The sequence below is a fragment of the Neoarius graeffei genome, chromosome 19 (assembly GCF_027579695.1).
Source record: "Neoarius graeffei isolate fNeoGra1 chromosome 19, fNeoGra1.pri, whole genome shotgun sequence".
NCBI lineage: Eukaryota > Metazoa > Chordata > Actinopteri > Siluriformes > Ariidae > Neoarius > Neoarius graeffei.
The window spans coordinates 35166047-35190446 of NC_083587.1; the positions used below are offsets into that span (position 1 = coordinate 35166047).

At 45.1% G+C, this 24400-nt stretch overlaps 1 protein-coding gene across 1 annotated transcript in view; it reads left to right on the forward strand.

The window, feature by feature from the left end:
- Positions 1-24400, forward strand: part of ek1 (eph-like kinase 1) — a 206055-nt gene that overhangs the window by 100085 nt on the left and 81570 nt on the right. Inside the window, exons 4-6 of the mRNA XM_060900022.1 lie at positions 2155-2310; positions 3824-4171; positions 7904-8016. Coding sequence (XP_060756005.1) covers positions 2155-2310; positions 3824-4171; positions 7904-8016 — 617 coding nt within the window. The remainder of the gene's footprint in view (positions 1-2154; positions 2311-3823; positions 4172-7903; positions 8017-24400) is intronic.

Sequence of the window (24400 nt, forward strand, 5' to 3'; positions counted from 1 at the left end):
AGTTTAATTATTTCACAAAAGTAACTGTCCCACATAACCTTTCTTTCTTTCTTTCTTTCTTTCTTTCTTTCTTTCTTTCTTTCTTTCTTTCTTTCTTTCGTCAGGGAAACAATTTACTATACCTGCTACCGTAAATTCTGTCCTCATTTTTGTAGACGTAAGAAAAATTAGGGGAAAAAAAACATTGTTACAGAAGAGATTAGGGATTTTTTTTTTTTGAACTTAACTTCAATTAATGAGTATGTGCTCTTATCAGAGCTCTAACAGCCCCCTTCCCATTTCCTAGCTCATACAGGATGTGTAGTGGTCTTCATCACAGCTGTCTTATTCCCTGAGAGTCACCTCATTTTACACAAGAAGATTTATAGGCAATAATTTCAAACACACAGGAGGATGTCAGGACATCTGCATAAATTCTGATGCTTCACTGTTCCTACATGTGCATGTAGAGTGATAAGTTGCTGATGTTGGATGTGGGGTTGTGAGACACATGCATGTGCAGTGATAAGTTGCTGATCTGGGGTTGGGGTGTTGTGGTAATTGCAGTTAGTTGTGAGGATGTTAATAACTGGATTGAGAAGTTGAGGATACCCTGAAGTGAGTAGTGCATGGTATAATGTATTTCAGGTGTGCGTGTTTTTTTTTTTTTTTGTTTGTTTGTTTGTTTGTTTGTTTGTTTTTGTTAATACACTGCACTAATTTGTTGCAATGCCAATTATAGAATACGTTGTAATGTAATAAGTGTGTAGGAATGAATAAACCTAAAAATAACACTTTTGCATTTATTTAATAAGCTTTGTCAGTGAGGATATGAATCTCTGAGCCGAATCAACATCATTATAACTAATAGGTTTGTCATTCTGTCTAATTCAGTGCTGATGTATTATTGTTAGGGTGGATGTAAGGACTGATGTGCATTTAACATTTAAAGTTAATTGCAGCCCCATTGATTTGAGAAATCATATGAGAAGTGGCATCCTGTGGAGAAAACATAACCAAAGTAAGCTCTGTTGTACAACCATCTTCACCGTCTGGAAAATCTGGCAGAGGCATCGTGCTGTGTCTGATGAGATGTGACATTTTTGAGATGTGTTTGCAAAAATAAAGAGTTTGCTTTTAGTGCTCTGGCAGTATGGGAGTCTGGTACAATGTCCCTGAGGGGCACTCTAATGCGCGCACACACACACACATATATATATATATATATATATATATATATATATATATATATATATATATATATATGAGTGATTCCACGCTTATGGGGACATGAACTTATTTTTAAAAATTCACCTAAAACCATTTCTTTTTTTACCGTCACAAAACATGTAATCTTTAATGAATGATATGTTAAAAGATAACTTTAATTTTCTGAGATGTAATAAAAACATATTTATATGCCAAAGTCAAGCCTATGAGTTCCAAAATGATGTCTGTTACATTACTTCTGTTACGATTGTCCATCTCGCGTCTGTTACAAATTAATTACAATCTAGCTATATACCATGTTAATCTTATTCTACACATGTTTATTAATTATATTTGCTAAAACATCACCTTCCTATGTTTCAAAAAGTAATTCTACATTGTTAAAATTGAGAATATATATGTCCACAACACTTCTGTTACGTTCTGACTTTGGCATATAAATATGTTTTTATTACATCTCAGAAAATTAAAGTTATCTTTTAACATATCATTCATTAAAGATTACATGTTTTGTGACCTGATGGTAAAAAAAAGAAATGGTTTTAGGTGAATTTTTAAAAATAAGTTCATGTCCCCATTTCAGTACCCATAAGCGTGGAATCACTCATATATATATATATATATATATATATATATATATATATATATATATATATATATATATATATATATGACACACACACACACACACACACACGGGCCAATGGGTGAGGGCAAACTTAACCCCAAGAAGCTTTTACATAAACAGAGGTGCTCAGTAGGCACAAGCTGAAAAACACGTAATGTTTCTGTGCTGCTCTATGATTTTTAAATTGGATAGCTTTTTGTTCCGTACATTGGATGTAGATCTGTTTGCAAGACTTTATGAATGTTTGAGTTTTGGATTGTATAAGCACCACCCATTTCTTCTGGATGACCCATTTTGCTCTTTCTTCTGACTTGCAGCCTGTAGATCTGGCTTTTACAAGGCCTCAGCCATGGATGCCTACTGCATGAAGTGTCCACCACATAGCTTCACGCATCAGGATAAGGCTTCTGAGTGTGTATGTGAAAGGGGATACTACAGAGCCGAATCTGACCCTCGCTCCATGGCCTGCACAAGTAAGCTCATTAACTACATATTATTTTAAGCACCATGAATTCCCTGAAACAGTTAATTCTCTAGACTTCTTCTTTAAATGTCAAAAACAATAACGTTTCTTATATTTGTCTTATTCATTAGCATATTATGGAATATTTGTGCAAACTGACACAAAATCTCCAAGTGTTAATGCAATGTAAAGCCATTTTGAGGTACTTTTATTTTACATTGCTACTCTCAGACCAAAATGACATCAGCATTGTCTCAAAATGATGTCTAAAAATTTGTCATCTTTTCCTCATAACATGGTTTATTAACTTTTTTTTTTCAGTCACAACTTGTTCTAGAACAAAGTATATGGTGTTAAAATCTAGAGTATACATTTGACAGGACTTTATTTTATTAATTTTTTTATTATAAATAAGTGATTTATTATTAATAATAATAATACTGGGCGGCACGGTGGTGTAGTGGTTAGCGCTGTCGCCTCACAGCAAGAAGGTCCGGGTTCGAGCCCCATGGCCGGCGAGGGCCTTTCTGTGTGGAGTTTGCATGTTCTCCCCGTGTCCGCGTGGGTTTCCTCCGGGTGCTCCGGTTTCCCCCACAGTCCAAAGACATGCAGTTAGGTTAACTGGTGACTCTAAATTGACCGTAGGTGTGAATGTGAGTGTGAATGGTTGTCTGTGTCTATGTGTCAGCCCTGTGATGACCTGGCGACTTGTCCAGGGTGTACCCTGCCTTTCGCCCGTAGTCAGCTGGGATAGGCTCCAGCTTGCCTGCGACCCTGTAGAACAGGATAAAGCGGCTAGAGATAATGAGATGAGATGAATAATAATACTTTACAAACTCATGGGGGTTTGTGCTGGCACTCACTTTGAGAACCTGTGTGTGTGTGTGTGTGTGTGTGTGTGTGTGTGTGTGTGTGTGTGTGTGTGCGTGTGTGTGTGTGTGCGTGTGTGTGTGTGCGCGTGTGTGTGTGTGCGCGTGTGTGTGTGTGCGCGTGTGTGTGTGTGCGCGCGTGTGTGTGTGTGCGCGTGTGTGTGTGTGCGCGTGTGTGTGTGTGCGCGTGTGTGTGTGTGCGCGTGTGTGTGTGTGCGCGTGTGTGTGTGTGCGCGTGTGTGTGTGTGCGCGTGTGTGTGTGTGCGCGTGTGTGTGTGTGCGCGTGTGTGTGTGTGCGCGCGTGTGTGTGTGCGCGTGTGTGTGTGTGCGCGTGTGTGTGTGCGCGTGTGTGTGTGTGTGTGTGTGTGCGCGCGTGCGCCAGTCAACACAGTTGAATTACCTCCACAAATGAGGTTATGCTTTCAGTTTGTTTTGTCTGTGACCTTGTGGGGAGATTTGGATGGTCCACACAAGGAAAGTGTTGTTGAACAAAAAAAAAAAAAAAACACAAAAGAGCCAAAAAGTTTCCTTTTCATTACTGAGAGTAAGTTTAGGTGCAGGCACAGGATTAATTACCTGAATTAATAATTATGCCAGTGGAAGGTCCTCAGAGAGATAGTATGATTAATGGATTAACGTGTGTGTGTGTTACAGGGCCTCCGTCAGCACCAACCAACCCCATTTCCACAGTGAACGAGACAGCAGTGACTCTGGAATGGAGCCTGCCGCGAGACACTGGGGGCAGAGGGGATGTAACCTACAGTGTCCATTGCAGGAAGTGCTCAAACTCTGTGGGTGAGATGCTTGAAAAGTGCGTCCCCTGTGGCAGCAGTATTCACTTCAGCCCACGACAGTTTGGCCTGGCTCACCCCGGAGTTCAGGTCAGCGAGCTCCAGCCTCGAACCAACTACACATTTAGCATTGAGGCAGTGAATGGAGTCTCAGATCTCAGCTCAAGCCCTCGACACCTAGTGAATATCAACATCACCACCAGTCAGTCAGGTCAGCTGTATGCACACACACACACACACACACACACACACACACACACACACACACACACACGCTGTAGCAGGCATTTTACTGGCATGGTTTGGGCTTGTTCCCTTAGCATGAAGTGACACTGCAAATCAGTGCAAGTTATTCTGATTGCTCACCTTGGTCGTATGATAAACTCTCTCTATCTTGATGGGAATAGTCTTTTTCAACATGACTCCACCGCAGTGGTGAACCATTACTATTAGGACTAGGAATTCAGACACACCAGTCTGTGTGAAAAATACTATGGTGAGCGTGCGTGGAAGAAGAGACTGGAGACAGAAATCTTAGTTTCTTGGTTGTTAGCCTGTGCTACTTGCTCTCAATAGCACTGGCTTGACCACTTCATTGGCATTCGCTAACACTACTGATGTAACCTTCCAGCCAGTGTAGCGTTCGTCACTGACGTGCTAGCGGTGCCGACTCGCTGTTAAGCTTGCGTTGGCCTTCGAGAAGGCTTAGGGTGATACATTTTTGCCCCCCCCCACTATAAATGAAAATCTGATTGGTTAATTCATCTGTCACTTCCTACATAAACATACACTGTCATGGCCTTCTGTCCTGGCAATGAAATTCTAACCAATGATTGAGCCAGCTTTAAACTTTTCTCAGCCTAGAGACAGCAACAGCAAAAAAAAAAAATCTCCCTGGATAACTCAATTTTAATGTTTTCAGGACAATAACCCTTTCATTTCTGAAGCAAATTTGATAGAAAATGGGACCAAATTAGAAGAGAATAATTAGAATGAAAGCAACTCAAGAATGAAAGAAATTAAATATAATATTTGAAATGCTGATATGTGTGGGCCTTCTCTGAAGGCCTAGAAGGCCCTCATGGTTCCCCTCTGCTCCACCCTATCCACAGGGCTCACTGAATGGTTTGAGGCTGAAAATGCTAGACTTTGCAGTCATAAGATCTAAACCTGAACACCTATGGAAAATTTTAGACCAATGTGCTAGACAGCATTATCCGCCACCATCATCAAAACATATATTGATGGAATATCTTGTTTGTAAACTCCAGTACAGTCCAAGGGAATTGTAGTATGCATGCTCAGGAGCATGAAAGCTATTCTGGTAGGGTGTGGTGGTATTTTACATTGATCTAAGACACTTAATATTGGTTTTCCTTTATTAATTCATTGAGCTAATATATAATATGAAACAGGCAGCTCTTGCACACATTTAAAATAGTTTTACGGATATAATTAGATTATAGCAATGACATTCAGTTTACACTGACCTGAGCACGATAATGTGACAGTTTTTATTTTTTTTAATGTACATATGAAACAAAACATTCAAATATTCCCTTCAGCTATTATTTACCTGCCACCTGACAGTCCTTCCAAATGTGATGGAGTTTTTTGTGTCTCTTTTTAGAAGCATTGTTTCTCATTTTAATACCTAGTGTATTTGTATTATAATGTATTGCTGGAATATATCCAGAGGGGTGTGTGGGTGTGTGGTTAGCACTGTTGCCTCACAGCAAGAAGGTTCTGGGTTCGAGCCCAGCGGCCGACAGGGGCCTTTCTGTGTGGAGTTTGCATGTTCTCCCTGTGTCTGTGTGGGTTTCCTCTGGGTGCTCTGGTTTCCCCCCACAGTCCAAAGACATGCGATTAGGTTAACATGGGGCAGCCTTGGGCTGAAGTGCCCTTGAGCGAGGCACCTAACCCCCAACTGCTCCCTGGGTGCTGTAGCATAGCTGCTCACTGCTCTGGGTATGTGTGTGCGCTCATTGCTGACTTGTGTGTGTGCATGTGTGTTCACTGCTTCAGATGGGTTAAATGAAAAGGATGAATTTCACTTTGCTTGAGTGTGCATGTGACAAAGGCTTCTTCTTCTTTTGTGTGTTAGTGTGGAAGAGTGGATATATTGCAGTTAGTTCTAGTGATGTGAGACAAGCTTTTTCGCATCCTGTCTCTCACTGCAGTCCCACTCTTCAGGAAAAGCTAATTCGTGGCTAATCTTCCTATTCTGCTCTCTCTTCAGAGCTGACTGCTGCTCTGCTTAAAAGAGCCAACTTAATGTGTGCAGGTCTCACATGACCTTATGCCTCATGTCCACAGGCATGTTGGGGTGTGTTATATGGCACCCTTGGCCTCATAGAAAAACACACAGAGAAGGAGAGAGGATGAGCGGGAGAAAAGGAGAATGTCAAATATAGAGTGAGATCAAGAGGGGAAAATTGGGAGAGAAAAAAGAGATGGACTCAAAAAGAGACCATGAGGGAGGAAAAGGCAGAGAGCACAAGAGAAAGAGGATAAAATTGAAAGTCAGAGAGAGAACAGAGAATGAGCCGTGATGAGGGCTCTGAGAGCATACCCGACCACGGCACTCAAATCAAGCATCTCCTGCTAATAAGAGCCGACAATAGTGTTACCATAGTGATGAGGTGGGGATGCAGGGAGGAATAAGTGATGACAGGCAGCATGGTCACTATGTACCGTTAAAATATTTACAAGACCGCTCCAAGAGAAAAGTGTCTATGTGCTGAGCAATGAACTGTGTGTTTGTTTTTAGGATGTCATTTTAATCAAAATAAGATTATCTGCGTAAGTTTTTAGACATAGAGGTAATGTTCAAGGTAATTTTCAAAGTTCTTGTCTGTGTTTCAGTCATTTAAGGGCTGCAATGGGTTGTATTGTTCACTTTAATGACTAATGTCAGTAATGCATTCATTCTGAAATTACCTTTTGTGTTTGGCAGTTGTTGTCCAAAGAAAACTTAGCTTGCATCTGGTTATTTCATGTCTTGTATCTTGTATGTGCCAATGTGATATCCAGATCAAACTGGACCACATGTGTTATGAAGAAAGTAGGGAGGAATAAATGTGACATGTGGCTTGGAGAGATGGCTGTACATAGGCTAAAATGCATCTCAGAGGTGGTTTAAGTATTTACATTTCAATCTACATTTAAATCCCACTGTAATACATTATATGTACATGGATTTTGATTAAGTCCTGACATAGATATGCAGTGACTGGACTTATGATATTGAAAAGGTTTTCTTATCTTGCTCTGGTCACCTCCATTACTCTTAAGAGGGCTGAAGCATTGTCAAGATCTTTTCTTCCTTCCTTCCCCCCTTACTTTTTATTCCACTCCTTTCTTCTGTGATTTCTGTTCATTACTCATTGTCCAGGTCCAAAGCAGGCGGTCCTCGTTTGTTCCAGTCTTTATACTCTGACACTTTCATTAGCACTCCCACCTTGTCTTGCTTCTTCATTCCTTCCCCCTTACTTCCTGCCTCTCTGTTTCACTTACTTATTTTTTTCCCCTCACACTCCCTTTCTCTCACTCTGCCTTCTCCTGTTGCTTTTTCCCTTAACTCTCACTTCTCTCTTTACTTCTCTCTTTGTCTCATTTTCATCACTTTCTGCTTCTTTCTTCCTGTCTGTCTTTATGGGCTATGCTAGCACACATACACTGTTACAATATCCTGAGGGCTGCTAACATGCTCTGGTGTTGTACGAGCCAGTTGGCGAATTAATTTTCTTGCAACATTACTTACTACACAGACTGCATAATTTATTACCTTTCAAACTTCTCTATCCTGCCATCTCTCCCTCCCACAGCCCTTCCTACTCTTTAATTAGAAGCACAATTAACCCTCTTCCTTTATGATGGCAATCAGTCTGAACATATCTTACTTTGTGTCCTCTCATTATGTTCCCTTCTGTCTGTCTCTCAGTGAGTGTGATTGTCAAGGAGAGGAGGAGCAGGGACAGCATCACCCTGACCTGGCAGGGTCCAGAAACTTCAGACGGTGCCGTGGTGGAATATGAAGTCACCTATTATGAGAAGGTTAGTCACCACTCTAAACTAGAAGGGCACTCAGTAGAGTGCCTATGTCGGCCAAGCCACATATTCAGATTTGTGTCAAAATGGAATCAATTGTTTCTTGGTCCATGGCCCACCATTCCTCAATTTCATCAAAATCTGTTCACTACTTTTTATCCCCCGCTGGCCAAAAAGCCCGAAGGGGGATTACAGTATGTCATGGCGATTTCCGTCCATCTGTCCATCCCGGGAAGGATGCGCACCTTCTGAAATCAACTCCTCTCACAATTTTTGGAGGAATTTCACGAAACTTGGCAGGATTCTTTGTTATATGTCACTAATACACATATTGTAATTTTGTTAAATTGGGTCACGTTTTACCAGAGTTATAGCCCTTGATTAACAACGTTATAATTTGACAATTTCATGAGTGTTTTCCTTCTGAAATCACCTCCTCTCACAATTGTTGGAGGAATTTCACCAAACCTGGTAAAAAGACGTTGTATGTCGGTACTACACATATTATTTTGTTCAATTTGGTTGCATTTTACCAGAGTTGCGGCCCTTGATTAACAAAATTATACTTTGACAATTTCATGAGTGTGTTTTCCTTCTGAAATCAACGCCTCTCACAATTTTTGGATGAATTTCTCGAAGCTTGGCAAAAGGCCTTGTTATATGACCGTAATATGCATATTGCGATTTAATTTCATTTGTGAAAATTTCACCAGAGTTTTGACCCTTGATTAAATAACTTTTGACAATTTCATGAGGGTGTATGTTGTTCTGAAATCAACTCCTCTCTCAATTTTTGGAGGAATTTCACCAAACTTGACAGGATTCTTTGTTATATGTTGGTAATACGCATATTGCAATTTTGTTCAATTCAGTCGCATTTTACCAGAGTTATTGTATAGTTGCCAGTGGGGAATATTGTGCTGTCAGGGCACTCTTGTTGAGTTATGTTTGGATCAGACAAACAAACAGAGGCAAAAACATAACCTTCTTCAACAAAGTTGGCAGAGATAATTAGGCTAACTAAGTGTTCACACTTACCTTTCCGGCTGTGTCTAAACCTTCTCTGATTAGGCATATGGTAACTGTTGAGCCCTTGCACTTTATCTCACCCTGGGGAGCCACTGGGACGTCGGTACTGATAGATTCATAGTCTCTAATGAACATTCCTGGATGCTGAATGCATGCTGTGTGACCCTGAAAGTGTCTTGTCACACATTTAGTAACAGTATTGCATTCAGTGATTTGCAAATATGGAAATGAAGGAAGTTAATGATTCTGGTCAGAAGGAAGCTTCTGTACCTTAAATTAAAAATGTGTTTGCATCATATGTATGGCATTTAGTCAAAATTTAACAGGTAACTCCAGGCGATGTTTTAATGTAAGGATAGCTATAAAAACATTCTTCATGATTGGAAAGAACATGAGCTTAGAGACTGTATTTACCCTTAAAGAGAATTGAAGTTAACAATGCAGTACTAGTAATATCAGTAACAGAAACATTTTAGAAATAAAATAAATGAACTGTCAGTATTGGTAAATATTCTGAGTATTGTCTACATTAGTGGTGTAATACAAAGCCACTATGTGTATCAATACCTGTTTAGTGCTTCAAATATCCATAGCTAGGCTTCCACTGCAGTTTTGCACATAACAGAAGTGATGTTTTAAAAATTCCGACAAAACACAATTGTGAATGCTTTTTGTTTCCATGAAGTGATGTTATGTGATTAAAGCTGGGTTTTCTTCTCTAGCGATAAATTCTTCTCTTGCAATTGCTCTTATAGCACACTTGTTTTTCAGAAAGATAGTATTTCCATTTGCTCTTCATGACATGCATTTGACTGAAATGCGAAAAATGTGTTTCCCTTTCAATTTTACATAATATTGTTTCATCAAATTGTCTGAAAAACCACCTCGTGTGCATGAAAACATTTTTGCAATATTTGAAACTTTGTTCGAAATTCATGTGTTTCCATTACTCATTTTTCAGTCCACTATTAAAAATGACACTTTAAGTGGGTTAATGGAAACACGGCTCATATCTGTATTCAGGTTTATATCTGAAATGGGCCTTACCTAAACCTAAAGGTAGAGCCCTGCACTCCCGCGGGAGTCCCGCGGGACTCGCGGGACCCGCCGCAAAGCAGTGCGGTGCGGGACAAATTTTGAAAGCTCATTACGGGCGCAGGTGGGACCGGAAGTGCACATATGCGGCGCGGGCGGGAGCGGTGATAAGCTGCAGTCCCGCTAACTAAAAACGTGTTTGAAATAAAATTTATAAATTATTAATTTGTCTATCATACAGTGGTGCTTGAAAGTTTGTGAACCCTTGAGAATTTTCTATATTTCTGCATAAATATGGCCTAAAACTTCATCAGATTTTCACACAAGTCCTAAAAGTAGATAAAGAGAACCCAGTTAAACAAATGAGACAAAAATATTACACTTGGTCATTTATTTATTGAGGAAAATGATCCAATATTACATGTCTGTGAGTGGCAAAAGTATGTGAACCTTTGCTTTCAGTATCTGGTGTGACCCCCTTGTGCAGCAATAACTGCAACTAAATGTTTCCGGTAACTGTTGATCAGTCCTGCACACCGGCTTGGAGGAATTTTAGCCCATTTCTCTCTACAGAACAGCTTCAACTCTGGGATGTTGGTGGGTTTCTTCACATTGTTGGTAACTCGCCAGCGCCCCCTATAACGATCCCACAATTCTTTGCGCGCTCCACCCGGATGTGACGTAAAGTGGAACTGCTTTAACTGTATCGAGAGCGCCTCGATTCGTCCTCTCATGTTCTGACTACTGGAGTGGTCGGACGGACTGTTGGCACACCCGCCTACAGTGTTGAGATTAACCGCTATTGTCTGAGAACAGCCTGTTCAAATTAGTTTCGGCCGAACTTTTGAACGACCCGCTAAGTTTCAGTGATATAGTGGTTTCGATTCTAAACCTTTGCAAAGTTTAACTACAGTTAAGTAGTTTTCACACGCTAAGAGGCATTTGCGGACAGCTTCGCTCCTCTCAGCCTTTTTCTCGTCGACGCATCACCGGAGGTTTCTCCCGAAGCACCGTGGGCCGGCTAGGCCTCCATCTCCCTGCTTCGTTAGCCGCGGTTGGACGCAACGCGCCGCTAACCTCCTCTCCTCGGACCGCGACCCTCAGCGCGGACATCGGAGAAAGAACTTCCATCGCATTGAGTAGGCACTTGGGCAAATTTTTAATTTGTAGCTTATTCAGATGGTTGTTAGGGTCATGTTTAAGCTTTGAGCTATTTAGCATACCCGCTCAGACACGGAAGGTGTTTGTTTGTTTTTATTGTTTGTTTTGGTTCTGTTTTTTTTTCTTTGAACTTGTTAGACAGGGTATCTTGCATGATATCTTTCCTTAACTCCATTGCTAGCTTCCCTATCTGATTAGCAGCGCAGCGACAAGTTTGTTATTTTAAGCTCCGAGGCTAGACCGCTACAAGGCCTAGTTCTCTCCATCCAACACCTATTATACACACACATACACTCTCTCTCTCTCTCTCTCTCTCTCTCTCTCTCTCGCGTTGAGTTCTTTGCCTAGATAGTCTGTTGGAAATTGTTGTTAAGTGCAGTGTTTGGATCCAGCTGTAGCGTGGTCAGATTCTCCTTAGCAACTTATTGCTAGCTACCTCAGGGTGATACGCTAGCTGGTAGGCTTGTGTTCTCGACTAGGCCTGCCGGCGCCATATTTCCCGACGCCATTTTGTTACCTCCCTCATTGAGTTACCTGTGATACGACACCTAGGCACTGACCGCCATTTTGTTTAAGCATTGCCAGAGTGGCTAGTCATTAGCATCTGCCCACAGATACCTACACAAAGCACACATTAGCCACAGAGCTAATCCTTTGTTCTATTTAGCTAACATTCCTTTGTTTTAGCTAACATTCCTTTGTTTTAGCTAACGACAAGCTAGGTCACACACACACACACACACACACACCTCCACACACACGCACACACAAGGGATTCTCTTCTTCTATCTCTTTCTCTCTCTCTTTCCCTCAACTTTATAGTCCAGGTGTAATTGTTCCATTGTTTTGTCTTGTTATTACCTTTGCCCGACATTGAATGTATTTTGTGAGATTATTATTAGTGAGTAGTAGACAAATAAAAGCTAATCAAATTGAATTACATTTTACTTGTTCCTGTTGTTTATTCACAAGGTCAACTATTGAGAACTCCCTTTTCCTTCAGAATTTAGCTTTTGTATACAACTGGGTTTCCCATCTAATACAGAGCTACCATTAATCTTGAATGTAACCATTCACGGTGATTATTAAGATTAATAATTTAAGATTTTATGAGACTGATCTTTATTTATAAATTGATTAATTTAATTATCAATTATTACATAATTTATAATTTAATTAATCCCAATTCAACCTACATTAAAGTGGTGCCCCGTGTGAGGAATAGTTTAATGACCTTGTGAATTTCTCAACAATAACTTGTAAACTGCTGTATACCCAAAATCAACTGCCAAGGTATAACACAGATGACTTTAATGGTGAATCATTAACAGTGTGTTAATCACAGAACTGAAATTCAGCTGCCAACCACAGTTAGCTGATAAACTGGTTTAATTGATTAGTACATTAGAGTAATATCTAATCCAAGTACTTAATTAATATTATTAATAATAATTATTATTAACTAATTATTAATTGAGCTAATTAATACAAGTGAAACATTAGTGAAAACAAAGTAGCTAAGAAACCACATCAATTATTTAGCAACTTGGATTGAATTAAATTCTAACCTAATCAACACCTAGTATTAATTTCCTTTAAGTTAATTAATACATTTCGAACAAAATGTCGCGTTCCCCATCAAGGGAGTCAGAAGGGCCCCTCCTCTCTCTCTTCGACGTTGTAGGCGATTTAGGCCAAGTCCCGGAGGATAGGAGAAATTACTTCTGTGATCTGGACCAAAAGGCTCGCTTTGATGAAATACACATAGCCGTTAGGGAACTTAAGGAGCGTACTATGACTCTCCCAGAAGGGCTACCCAAATTGTTCATGATCTACTATAAGGAAATGGAACATGTGTGTATGACCCTCGAACAAGAGAAAAGAACACTAAAACGACAACTGGCCGAAGCTCAAAGGAGAGCAGAAAGCGCGGAGAGTAGCCTCGTGGGCCTGAGAGCCACACAAGATGAACTAAAGCGCGAAATAGAATACCTCAGAGAAGAAGTGACGCAAGCATGTCGCTCAGATGAGGGATCGGCCAAACCCTCCCAAGAACAGAGTTCCGCTCTGGAGGAGGAAGAACCTGAGCTTAGAACGGTAGATCAGACACCGCACTCAAGCTCAACTCGCGTGAAAGTCGCGCGATCGCCACCTCGTGGCACTGGGAGTTTTTACTTTACTCCCCACTACACCCCCTCGCGCTTCAATATCGCTGCAGCCTCTAGCCCGCAGAAAACGCCGCGCTACGTACCCTCAGACTCCTCTGACGGAGAGGCCGCCTACAAGCCGAAACGCAGACATAGGCGATATGAGAGCAGCTCAAATAGCGAAGACAGCGAGGACTCCTACGGGTCAAAATCAAAACGCCTCGTCGCAGAACGCAAAACTAGGATCCGCCAAATCGACGTCCTTGCGAAAGACATAGAGCGTTTTGAGCCGGAAAATCATAGACACCGAAGCGTTAATGATTATTTCCGGGAAATCGAGCGTAGCCTCCTGGACCTGCCAGAGGCTACGTCGCATGAAAAGGCCAGACTAGTCTGGAAAACTTTAGGTAGTGGCGTACGAGCATTCGTTGAGACCTTACCGCAGTCAGTCCTCGACAACTACAAGAAAATACGTAAGTACTTGAAAGAGGAATACTCATTGTACGAGGACGAGACTGCTGCGACGATGGGTGCCATTCTGATCAGACAGAAACGAAGCGAACACCCTCGCGAGTACTACCGTCGGCTCCGTGCAGCGTACTTTCAGGGCAGAAGTGAGCCCGGGCTAGAGGAAGATCGCAACTTCAAGTCCCTCTTCCTCCATAACCTTCACCCGTGCATCCGTAACCAAGTAACACTCGTGTGTCGCCAGCGCCCCCATACTATGAGAGAAATGCGTCGCACCGCACAACTAACGTGGGAGACGTTCGTCCGACCCACAGACCGCCACGAGGACGATCCCAGAGTCCTCAGCCTATATGAGCAGGAAGATCAGTCCTTAGGCCTAGAAGGGGGTGAAGCCCCAAACCGCGGGCCCCCTTGGGCGAACCCAAACCCCGGCCACCAGACGTCGAGTCAACCCAAAGGTAACTGGAAAGTTCGACAAGCTGGAGCCAAGGGGGAACAGGGCCCCAACGCCCACGGGCAAGGTAACCGCAAACCTGGCAGTCACGGCCCTAAATCTCAGAATAGCGGACAGTCAAGGCCCCATCGCAACTCCTCTCGAAGGGAGCGGAGCCCTAAGCTAGCTACCGCTAAACAAGCCAACCAAGAGCCGCTTGGGATGGCAGAACTGAGGGCTGAATTAGCACGGATTAAACAAGCCAACCAAGAGCCGCTTGGGATGGCAGAACTGAGGACCGAATTAGCACGAGTTAAACAACTGCTGAGCAATAAGAACAGGAAGGGTAAGCCAAGCAAGGACAGGGACGAACCGTCAGCATGACTAGGCCGGGACCCATCCCCACCACCACCGCGTGTCTACCTCGTGGGGTGGGGAAAGGACCCCTGCCCAATAGGCAGCGATGAGTTGAAACCACCCCCTCCGTTAGTGAAGCCTGACCCGCAGGATGCACCCCTGACGCAGTTTCTTGGAGATTTGGTTAGGAAAGGCAACGCCAAGCGTATCTATACCCCAGTTGTGGTAGAAGGCAACGTTTCCCTCCAAGCTCTCTTGGATACCGGGTCGGAAATCACCCTGATGTGTTCCAAAGTCTTCGCAGAGGTTTCTGATGCGCGGCGCGCGCAAGGTAGACCCATCAGAACCGAACGTTGTGACGTCAACTTGGTTAGCTTCACCCAGAATCAAGCCCCAGTAACAACCATGGTTAGAACTCACTTTCCAGGGCATGTCCATCACTCACCCCACTTACATCTGCTCTGTTGGTGTAGAACCGTTCCTCATTGGCCAAGACCTACTAGATAGGCTAGCGCCCCTCATTGACTGTCGTCGTGGGCAACTGTGGGCCCAGGTCGCGTCCCCACAGACCCCAGATCCTCGTCGTCATGATCGAGCCTGTTGCGATGAAGTTAGCGTGGAGGCTACTCCACCGATAGCGGAGTCAGGGCAGGTCCCCGAGAACCTCGAGACCACTCCGCTCCACCCTGAGCCGAGTCAAGACGTACCAAACTCAACCGACACTCTTCTCAACCGCAACGCGCTTGATGGCCACCCGTCTTTCCTTTGCTTTCTTGGCGAATCTGCCCCAACCAGGTACTACCCCTGGATATCTGGCAACATTACTGTCAACGGCGTCACGGCACCTGGCGTCAGGTTAGCGCTTTGGTCAGAGAAGTCAGCCATCAGCCAAACGTGGTTCGACATAGTGCGTCAGAGCACTCCTTCCCCTGTCTTTGTGCAGAAGAGCCACCGGCTACTGTCAGCCGAACAACCCCAGAGCCCCATCAAAGCCACGGGCGTCTGCGCCGTGTCGCTCGCCATCGGTCAGAGAGAATTCCTTCATTTCTTGAGTGTCGTCCCCGGACTTCCTGACCCACTGGTCATTGGGGCAGACATCTTGGTCAGACTGGGAGCCCAACTGGACCTAGTCAACCGGGTCATCTGGACCCAAGCCGACGCTGCTAAGCACCCGTTCCAAGCTGACCCGGAACAAATGCAGTCAGGACAAACGATTCCCCAAGCCTGCCATGTCGCTAGCGAATTTGACATCGTCATTCCCGCTAGGACTGCTGGTTCCCCTCTTAAGCTGGTCATCATGAAAGACCAACAGTTTCGTAGCTCCCAGGCGTTCTTCCAGCCTCTCAGATTCTTCATGGAGCTCGATTTAGCCATGTGTGGGACTCCGCTGCTTGAAGTGAGTCATCGTTCCGCTTACCTCCTGGTTCAAAACTCCACGCGGGACGCCATCACGATCCCCGCCCGTCGGCCTTTAGGCCTTCTGATAGACCAGGCATTCCATGACTTTGAACTCACCATTCCAGTCATCGGTGAGCTGCGAACGCCGGACACTCATTCCGATCCAGTGGAACCTCCCTGGATTACTCTTCCTTTCCACATGATCCGCGTCGAACCTCACGACATGCTTCGCGACGAGCGCATAGTCATGACCAAAACTAACACCCCGAAACACATGCTGGTGTACGCTCTTGCCACGCAATCGAGCAACGACACCCCTGCAACTGAGGTCGTCGATTCAGCTCTAGGTGAACCGTACCCAGGCTTCGAACGAGAAGTTCAACAACAGCTGGTGAAAGCTGACAGCCTGACCACGGACGCCCAGAGACGACAGCTCCGTGAACTGTTCTACGACTTCAAGGCGATCTGGGCGCGAGATTCTAATGACTGCGGAGTCACGGACATCCACACCGTCCGAATCCCAACAGATCCGAACGCTCCACCAACGTTCGTGCGGCAATACAAAATCCCGTTAGCCGCATACGACTCAATACAAGAAACACTGGACACTCTGCTGGAAAAGCAGATCATTCGCGAGTGTAACTCGACTTACAACTCCCCCTTGTGGCCGGTGCTGAAACCGAACGGCAAGTGGCGTCTCACCATTGACTATAGGCAGCTGAACAAGCAAGTGCCCTTGTCAAGATGGCCCATGATCCATCTGGATCAAGAACTTGCCAAGGTGAAGGGTGCAAAGTTCTTCTCCACCGCCGACGTGGCGAGTGGATTCTGGACCATGCGCGTGGATCCAACTGACCAACACAAGCTGGCCTTTTCCTTTGGGAACCGCCAGCTAACTTTCAACCGATGTCCGTTCGGCTACGCGAACTCCCCCGCTGAATTCAACATCTTCTTGCATAAGGCAATGAGCGATGCCGCAGCTCGTGGCAACTTGATCTATGTCGATGACATCCTCATTAGGTCACAGACTTTTGATGCACACCTCGAAGAGATACGCCATGTTCTGTCTCAGCTGTCCAGAGCAGGAGCGAAGCTCTCTGTCACCAAAGGGCAGTGGTGTCGCACCAAAGTCGAATACGTTGGGCTGTGCGTTGGGCCAGATGGCATTGAACCCCAGTCGGGGAGGGTGCGGGCTATCCAAGACATCAAAGCCCCATCCAACGTACCCGAACTCAGGAGCTTCTTAGGGGTCTGCAACTACTCCCGACAGTTCATCGAGGACTACGCGGAGATAGCACGACCACTCACCGAGCTCCTCCGAAAGGATAAACTCTTCCAGTGGAGTGAGTCTCAAGAACTCGCGTTCAAGAGCATGAAGCAGAAGCTCTGCTCTGCTCCCTGCCTCGCGTATCCCGACAAAGACAAACCGTTCTTCTTGGAAACTAGTTTCTCCACCCACTGCCTGAGCGCTGCACTGTCACAGCAGCATGACAAAGATCGCCGTGTCGTAGCATACGCCAGTCGGCCCCTCAGTGCTGTGGAGTTTAAATTTTCAGACTGCGAAAAAGCCCTGCTGGCCACGGTCTGGGCCGTTGAACACTTTCGCAGTTACATTGGTGGCCAGAAGGTGGTGATAGAGACCAATCATCAACCGGTCTCGTTCTTGAACAGCCAGAGGCTGAGAGAGGGAAGAGTTTCGAACAGTCGCATCGCAGCTTGGATGATGGCATTACAGGGCTACGACGTCGAGGTGAAGTACGCCCAGAACCACAAGATGGCGCTTGGCCGAGGCCTGGCGGAATGCCAGCATTGCGACTGCGAGAATAGTCCGGATCAAACCGAACTAACAACCGTACCTGCTCTCCCCTCCGACCACCACTACTATGACGAGAACGTCTGCAAAGACCTCCCCACCGCTTACATAGATGGATGCTCATTCCATCATGAATGCAAAGTGCAAGCCGGTGTCGGTATCGTATGGGCGAACGGCCCTATACAAGGGAAATACCAACATCGACTCGGGGCTAAGACTAGCCAATATGCGGAGGTAGCAGCCGTGCTCATCGTCCTGCAACAAGCTGCCCGTGAGAACATCAAGCGGTTAGTCCTCTGCTCTGATTCAAATTATGTCAGGCATAGCTTCGTCTCACACTTTCCCTCGTGGAAGGTGCAGGACATGAAAAACGCAAGGGGCAAGGAAGTGAAACACTCCGAACTCTTCCTAGCATGCGATCGACTCGTAACCGAACAGGGAATGTGCGTCTATTGGAAGAAGGTGAAGGGACATTCTCAAGTCCCAGGACCTGACAAAGTCGGTAACGATGAGGCAGATGGCCTCGCCAAAGCGGGAGCCGTAGACGGCCCCCTTTGGGAATTCCAGCCGTCATGGCTTCCCGAGACGCCACGCCATGATGTAACTGCGATTACTCGCCGACAGGCTAGAGCAGGTCAAACTGACGCAGTACCCCAAGCAGGAACAGTGCAACTCGGCCGACTGCCCCAGGATGCCGACCTGGTGTCTATGCAGGAAAGGGATCCCGTGATCCACCAGATCCGTAAGTTCCTTGCGGACCCCGTGGCGTCCCCAATTTCCCCACAAGAGTTGCAACAGTCCCGAGACTTAAATCACCTTCACAATCTCAAAAACGGCTTAAAACTCGAGAAAGGACTCCTGGTGTACACACCACGCAACCAGGGACCTCCCCGGTGGGTCGTGCCCACAGATCATAGGGGGGTCATGTTGCAGTACGCTCACGACAGCCCGTGCGGGGGCCATAGGAACGCTCAGGCGACCTACCAGACACTCCAACAGATTGTCTATTGGCCCTTCATGATTCAGGACGTTACCGAGTATGTCAAAGGGTGCTTGATTTGCTGCCAATTCCGACCAGCCCAACCATTGAACCGCGCCCCACTGCAAAGCAAAGGCATCTCATTCCCCTGGTCTAATCTCCAGATAGACTGGGTCGGACCGGTGCCGAAATCGGCTCGAGGTAATAAGTACCTCCTGACCGTCACTTGCGCGTTCACGAAGTGGGTGGAATGCTTGCCCGCCCCAAACGAAACCGCAGAGACCACCGCTCTCCTTCTTATGAACCATGTGTTCAGCCGTTGGGGCTTGCCCCTATCCATTGATTCCGACCGAGGTACTCATTTCACCGCAGAGGTCATGAGAGTGTTGTGGGAGATGCTCGGAGTCGAGGCAAAATTCCACATCGCGTATCATCCTCAGTCTTCTGGTCAGGTCGAACGCGCCAACCAAACCATCGTGAGCATGCTTCGCAAGTATGTGAGTCACCATGGCAAAGATTGGGACATCAAACTCCCTCTGGTGCTGATGGCCATTCGGTCCACTCCTCACCGCACCACCGGAGTCACCCCATTCGAAATGATGACTGGCCGTGAAATGGTTCTTCCCTTACACCTCCTCTACCGACCAGAGGACCTAAGCGTTGCCACTGCGTACACCGCACACCAGTACGTCACCGACTTGCAACGCCACTTGCAGGCCACATTTGCGTGGGCCCAGGAACACCTCGAAAAGAGTGCGAAAGGACAGAAAGCTTACTACGACAGAAAGGCGACACACCGTGAGTACGAAGTAGGCGACAGAGTCCTATACTTCAATTTCACCAAACCGGTAGGAGTAGCCAGAAAATTCTTACCCTGTTGGTCCGGCCCTTTCGAAATCGTCGGTAAACTGTCCCCTGTCGCCTACCGCATCAAAACTTCGAAGCCCAGCCAGGCGCCTTCGTATAGATGGGTCCATAGCAACCAAATAAAGCTTTTTGAGCAGTCCACACTCCATAGGGGGGTGGACAAACAATAAGTTATAGCCTGCCCAACTTAGTTGCATGCCTCTCAATCCATAAGCATGCATCTATAAGTAACCACCCTTGTTACCACTCAAATCGGAATATCAAACTCCTGTATGTTGCAGAATGGCCCCTCTCTGGATCCTCGGCATCTTCCTAGTCCTGCAGACCACATTGGCCGGTAACATAGTGGAACCAGGTCCGCCGAGTGGCATTGTTCTCCAAGATGCCCCAGGACTGCTCCTCACCAATTGCCGCGTCCATACCCAGCGCGTGTACACCCGCCTCGATCCTTGGGACGTGTACCGTAAGCATTTTAGATCGCCCACACAAACAAACCTCGAAACCGGGCCTGACTCCGAGATTGGGTCCAACATCGAACACGCCAAGCGTACCACAGTTCACATGCTCGAACAGTTACAGAAGTTCATAGTCACTGAGGAGGAACTCAGCGGCAAAACACGCCCTAAACGGTTCCTCGGAGGACTACTTACTGCTGCATCCGCCATTGGCTCTCTGTTCTCAATGGGCCTGTCTGCCGTTAACACCGTTAGCCTGACCGCGGTCAAACGAGAAACGAACATTCTTAAGGAAGAAATGCCAGAAATCCAGGGTAGACTACTAACTCAACAGGAGGAGCTGCAGGGCCTAGGCAAAACCCTGCAGGGAACCATACTAACCGTTAACATGCATTCTACATTAATCAAGAACACAGTACATGCCGTAGACAGGCTAGCGACAATCATGAGAAGCGAAGTCAAGTACGTCCGAGTAATCCGAGACCTAATGCAGGACCTGATGAGAGAAGTAAGTAGCTCTCTCAGCACCCTGAGTGGAGGTAAAATCCCACCATATTTGATACCCCTCAGCATGGTTGACAGCATACTCCGATCTACTACCACGACTAACGTTTACTCATCACAGATTCATCTGGCTTATAGTCTTGGCAGTGCTATCCCCATTTTTGTGAACCCTCAAAACCTAGAAATAGGCTTCATCCTCAATCTCCCCGTTATTGAACGGCAAAACATATACAGAATCAAATCTGTCCTTAATGTAGGTTTCTGGAACAACGACGTACACGTACGTTTGCAGACACCTCCCACCATAGCCTATCACGATGACAACCCCTCTATCTACCTCGTCCCTAATTTAGACATGTGCACCTCTACCAAAGATATCCACTGGGTCTGCCCCAGCAATCCCTTTATCCGAGACACCACAGACCGTCTCTGTGGATTGACAAAAGTCCCCGATCAGAAGTGTGCAGGCAAATTGTCTATTAAAGCTGAAGGAATAGGAACTAGAGTAGAAAGAGCTGGTAATCGGTGGCTAATCAACACTCCCCAAACTGAGATTCTGGTATCATATGATCAACATAACACTGCCACTAGAATGAAGATCCCTAACGAAACCTCTCTCCTAAGTGTCCCACTAGGAGCCACTGTTCACGTGGGTGACATCACCCTCCATCACCTTAGCGCTGACCAGTATGAGACCGAGATAGAAATGCCCGATGCCTTCCCAGGTCACGAACTTGAGATAAACTCCACCCTCCAAGCACAACTACTGCTGGAAGGGACCAAAACCATGCAATTCGATCTTAAGCCCACTGGCATCGCTACCACTTTCTTGAATAACCGCGCAAACCCTTCGTCCGATCAAGGATCTTTAATAAGCCGAATTGCGCTGGGATTTCTAGCTAGCGGTTGGGTTATCACAGTCTTCATAGCCATCACTCTACATAGGTACATACTGACACTACACCGCAAACTAGACAAAACGATCTACGCACCTGAGAAATTAGATCGTGGCATTGTCCGATTCTCCATCAGGCCTAAGGCCTCCACTAACTTTCTTGAAGAGTAGGCTTGCTAACATGCTAACTAACCCCTCTTTTCCATTTTCCTTTATGGAGTTTTGATTATTTTTTTTTGTTTGCTGTGTGAAATATTGTATGTAGAAGGTAGTTAAGTAGCCATAGTGTAATTGTTTTCATGTCCAAGTGCCTATGCTTTCATGTCCAAGTGCCTATGCTTTCATGCCCAAGTGCCTATGCATCTTATGGACTGTATGAAATGAATTGAACTGTTGAACTGTGTCTGAAAGACTTTTCACAGAAAGGACCCTTGGAACTACCTCTTTGTGGAACTACCTCTTTGTGGAACTACCTCTTTGTGGATTACTAGGGACCGTGGGTCGCAGACTAAACACCATGTGCCCATAGGGTATCACTCCTTTCAGCGCCTATGGCCAAGGGGGGAATGTTGGTAACTCGCCAGCGCCCCCTATAACGATCCCACAATTCTTTGCGCGCTCCACCCGGATGTGACGTAAAGTGGAACTGCTTTAACTGTATCGAGAGCGCCTCGATTCGTCCTCTCATGTTCTGACTACTGGAGTGGTCGGACGGACTGTTGGCACACCCGCCTACAGTGTTGAGATTAACCGCTATTGTCTGAGAACAGCCTGTTCAAATTAGTTTCGGCCGAACTTTTGAACGACCCGCTAAGTTTCAGTGATATAGTGGTTTCGATTCTAAACCTTTGCAAAGTTTAACTACAGTTAAGTAGTTTTCACACGCTAAGAGGCATTTGCGGACAGCTTCGCTCCTCTCAGCCTTTTTCTCGTCGACGCATCACCGGAGGTTTCTCCCGAAGCACCGTGGGCCGGCTAGGCCTCCATCTCCCTGCTTCGTTAGCCGCGGTTGGACGCAACGCGCCGCTAACCTCCTCTCCTCGGACCGCGACCCTCAGCGCGGACATCGGAGAAAGAACTTCCATCGCATTGAGTAGGCACTTGGGCAAATTTTTAATTTGTAGCTTATTCAGATGGTTGTTAGGGTCATGTTTAAGCTTTGAGCTATTTAGCATACCCGCTCAGACACGGAAGGTGTTTGTTTGTTTTTATTGTTTGTTTTGGTTCTGTTTTTTTTTCTTTGAACTTGTTAGACAGGGTATCTTGCATGATATCTTTCCTTAACTCCATTGCTAGCTTCCCTATCTGATTAGCAGCGCAGCGACAAGTTTGTTATTTTAAGCTCCGAGGCTAGACCGCTACAAGGCCTAGTTCTCTCCATCCAACACCTATTATACACACACATACACTCTCTCTCTCTCTCTCTCTCTCTCTCTCTCTCTCTCTCGCGTTGAGTTCTTTGCCTAGATAGTCTGTTGGAAATTGTTGTTAAGTGCAGTGTTTGGATCCAGCTGTAGCGTGGTCAGATTCTCCTTAGCAACTTATTGCTAGCTACCTCAGGGTGATACGCTAGCTGGTAGGCTTGTGTTCTCGACTAGGCCTGCCGGCGCCATATTTCCCGACGCCATTTTGTTACCTCCCTCATTGAGTTACCTGTGATACGACACCTAGGCACTGACCGCCATTTTGTTTAAGCATTGCCAGAGTGGCTAGTCATTAGCATCTGCCCACAGATACCTACACAAAGCACACATTAGCCACAGAGCTAATCCTTTGTTCTATTTAGCTAACATTCCTTTGTTTTAGCTAACATTCCTTTGTTTTAGCTAACGACAAGCTAGGTCACACACACACACACACACACACACCTCCACACACACGCACACACAAGGGATTCTCTTCTTCTATCTCTTTCTCTCTCTCTTTCCCTCAACTTTATAGTCCAGGTGTAATTGTTCCATTGTTTTGTCTTGTTATTACCTTTGCCCGACATTGAATGTATTTTGTGAGATTATTATTAGTGAGTAGTAGACAAATAAAAGCTAATCAAATTGAATTACATTTTACTTGTTCCTGTTGTTTATTCACAAGGTCAACTATTGAGAACTCCCTTTTCCTTCAGAATTTAGCTTTTGTATACAACTGGGTTTCCCATCTAATACAGAGCTACCATTAATCTTGAATGTAACCATTCACGGTGATTATTAAGATTAATAATTTAAGATTTTATGAGACTGATCTTTATTTATAAATTGATTAATTTAATTATCAATTATTACATAATTTATAATTTAATTAATCCCAATTCAACCTACAACATGAACTTCTCGCTTCAGGTCCTTCCACAACATTTTGATTGGATTAAGGTCAGGACATTGACTTGGCCATTCCAAAACATTAACTTTATTCTTCTTTAACCATTCTTTGGTAGAACGACTTGTGTGCTTAGGGTCATTGTCTTGCTGCATGACCCACCTTCTCTTGAGATTCAGTTCATGGGCAGATGTCCTGACGTTTTCCTTTAGAATTCACTGGTATAATTCAGAATTCATTGTTCCATCAATGATGGCAAGCCGTCCTGGCCCAGATGCAGCAAAACAGGCCCAAACCATGATACTACCACCTCCATGTTTCACAGATGAGATAAGGTTCTTATGCTGGAATGCAGTGTTTTCCTTTCTCCAAACATAACGCTTCTCATTTAAACCAAAAAGTTCTATTTTGGTCTCATCCATACACAAAACATTTTCCCAATAGTCTTCTGGCTTGTCCACGTGATCTTTAGCAAACTGCAGATGAGCAGCAATGTTCTTTTTGGAGATCAGTGGCTTTCTCCTTGCAACCCTGCC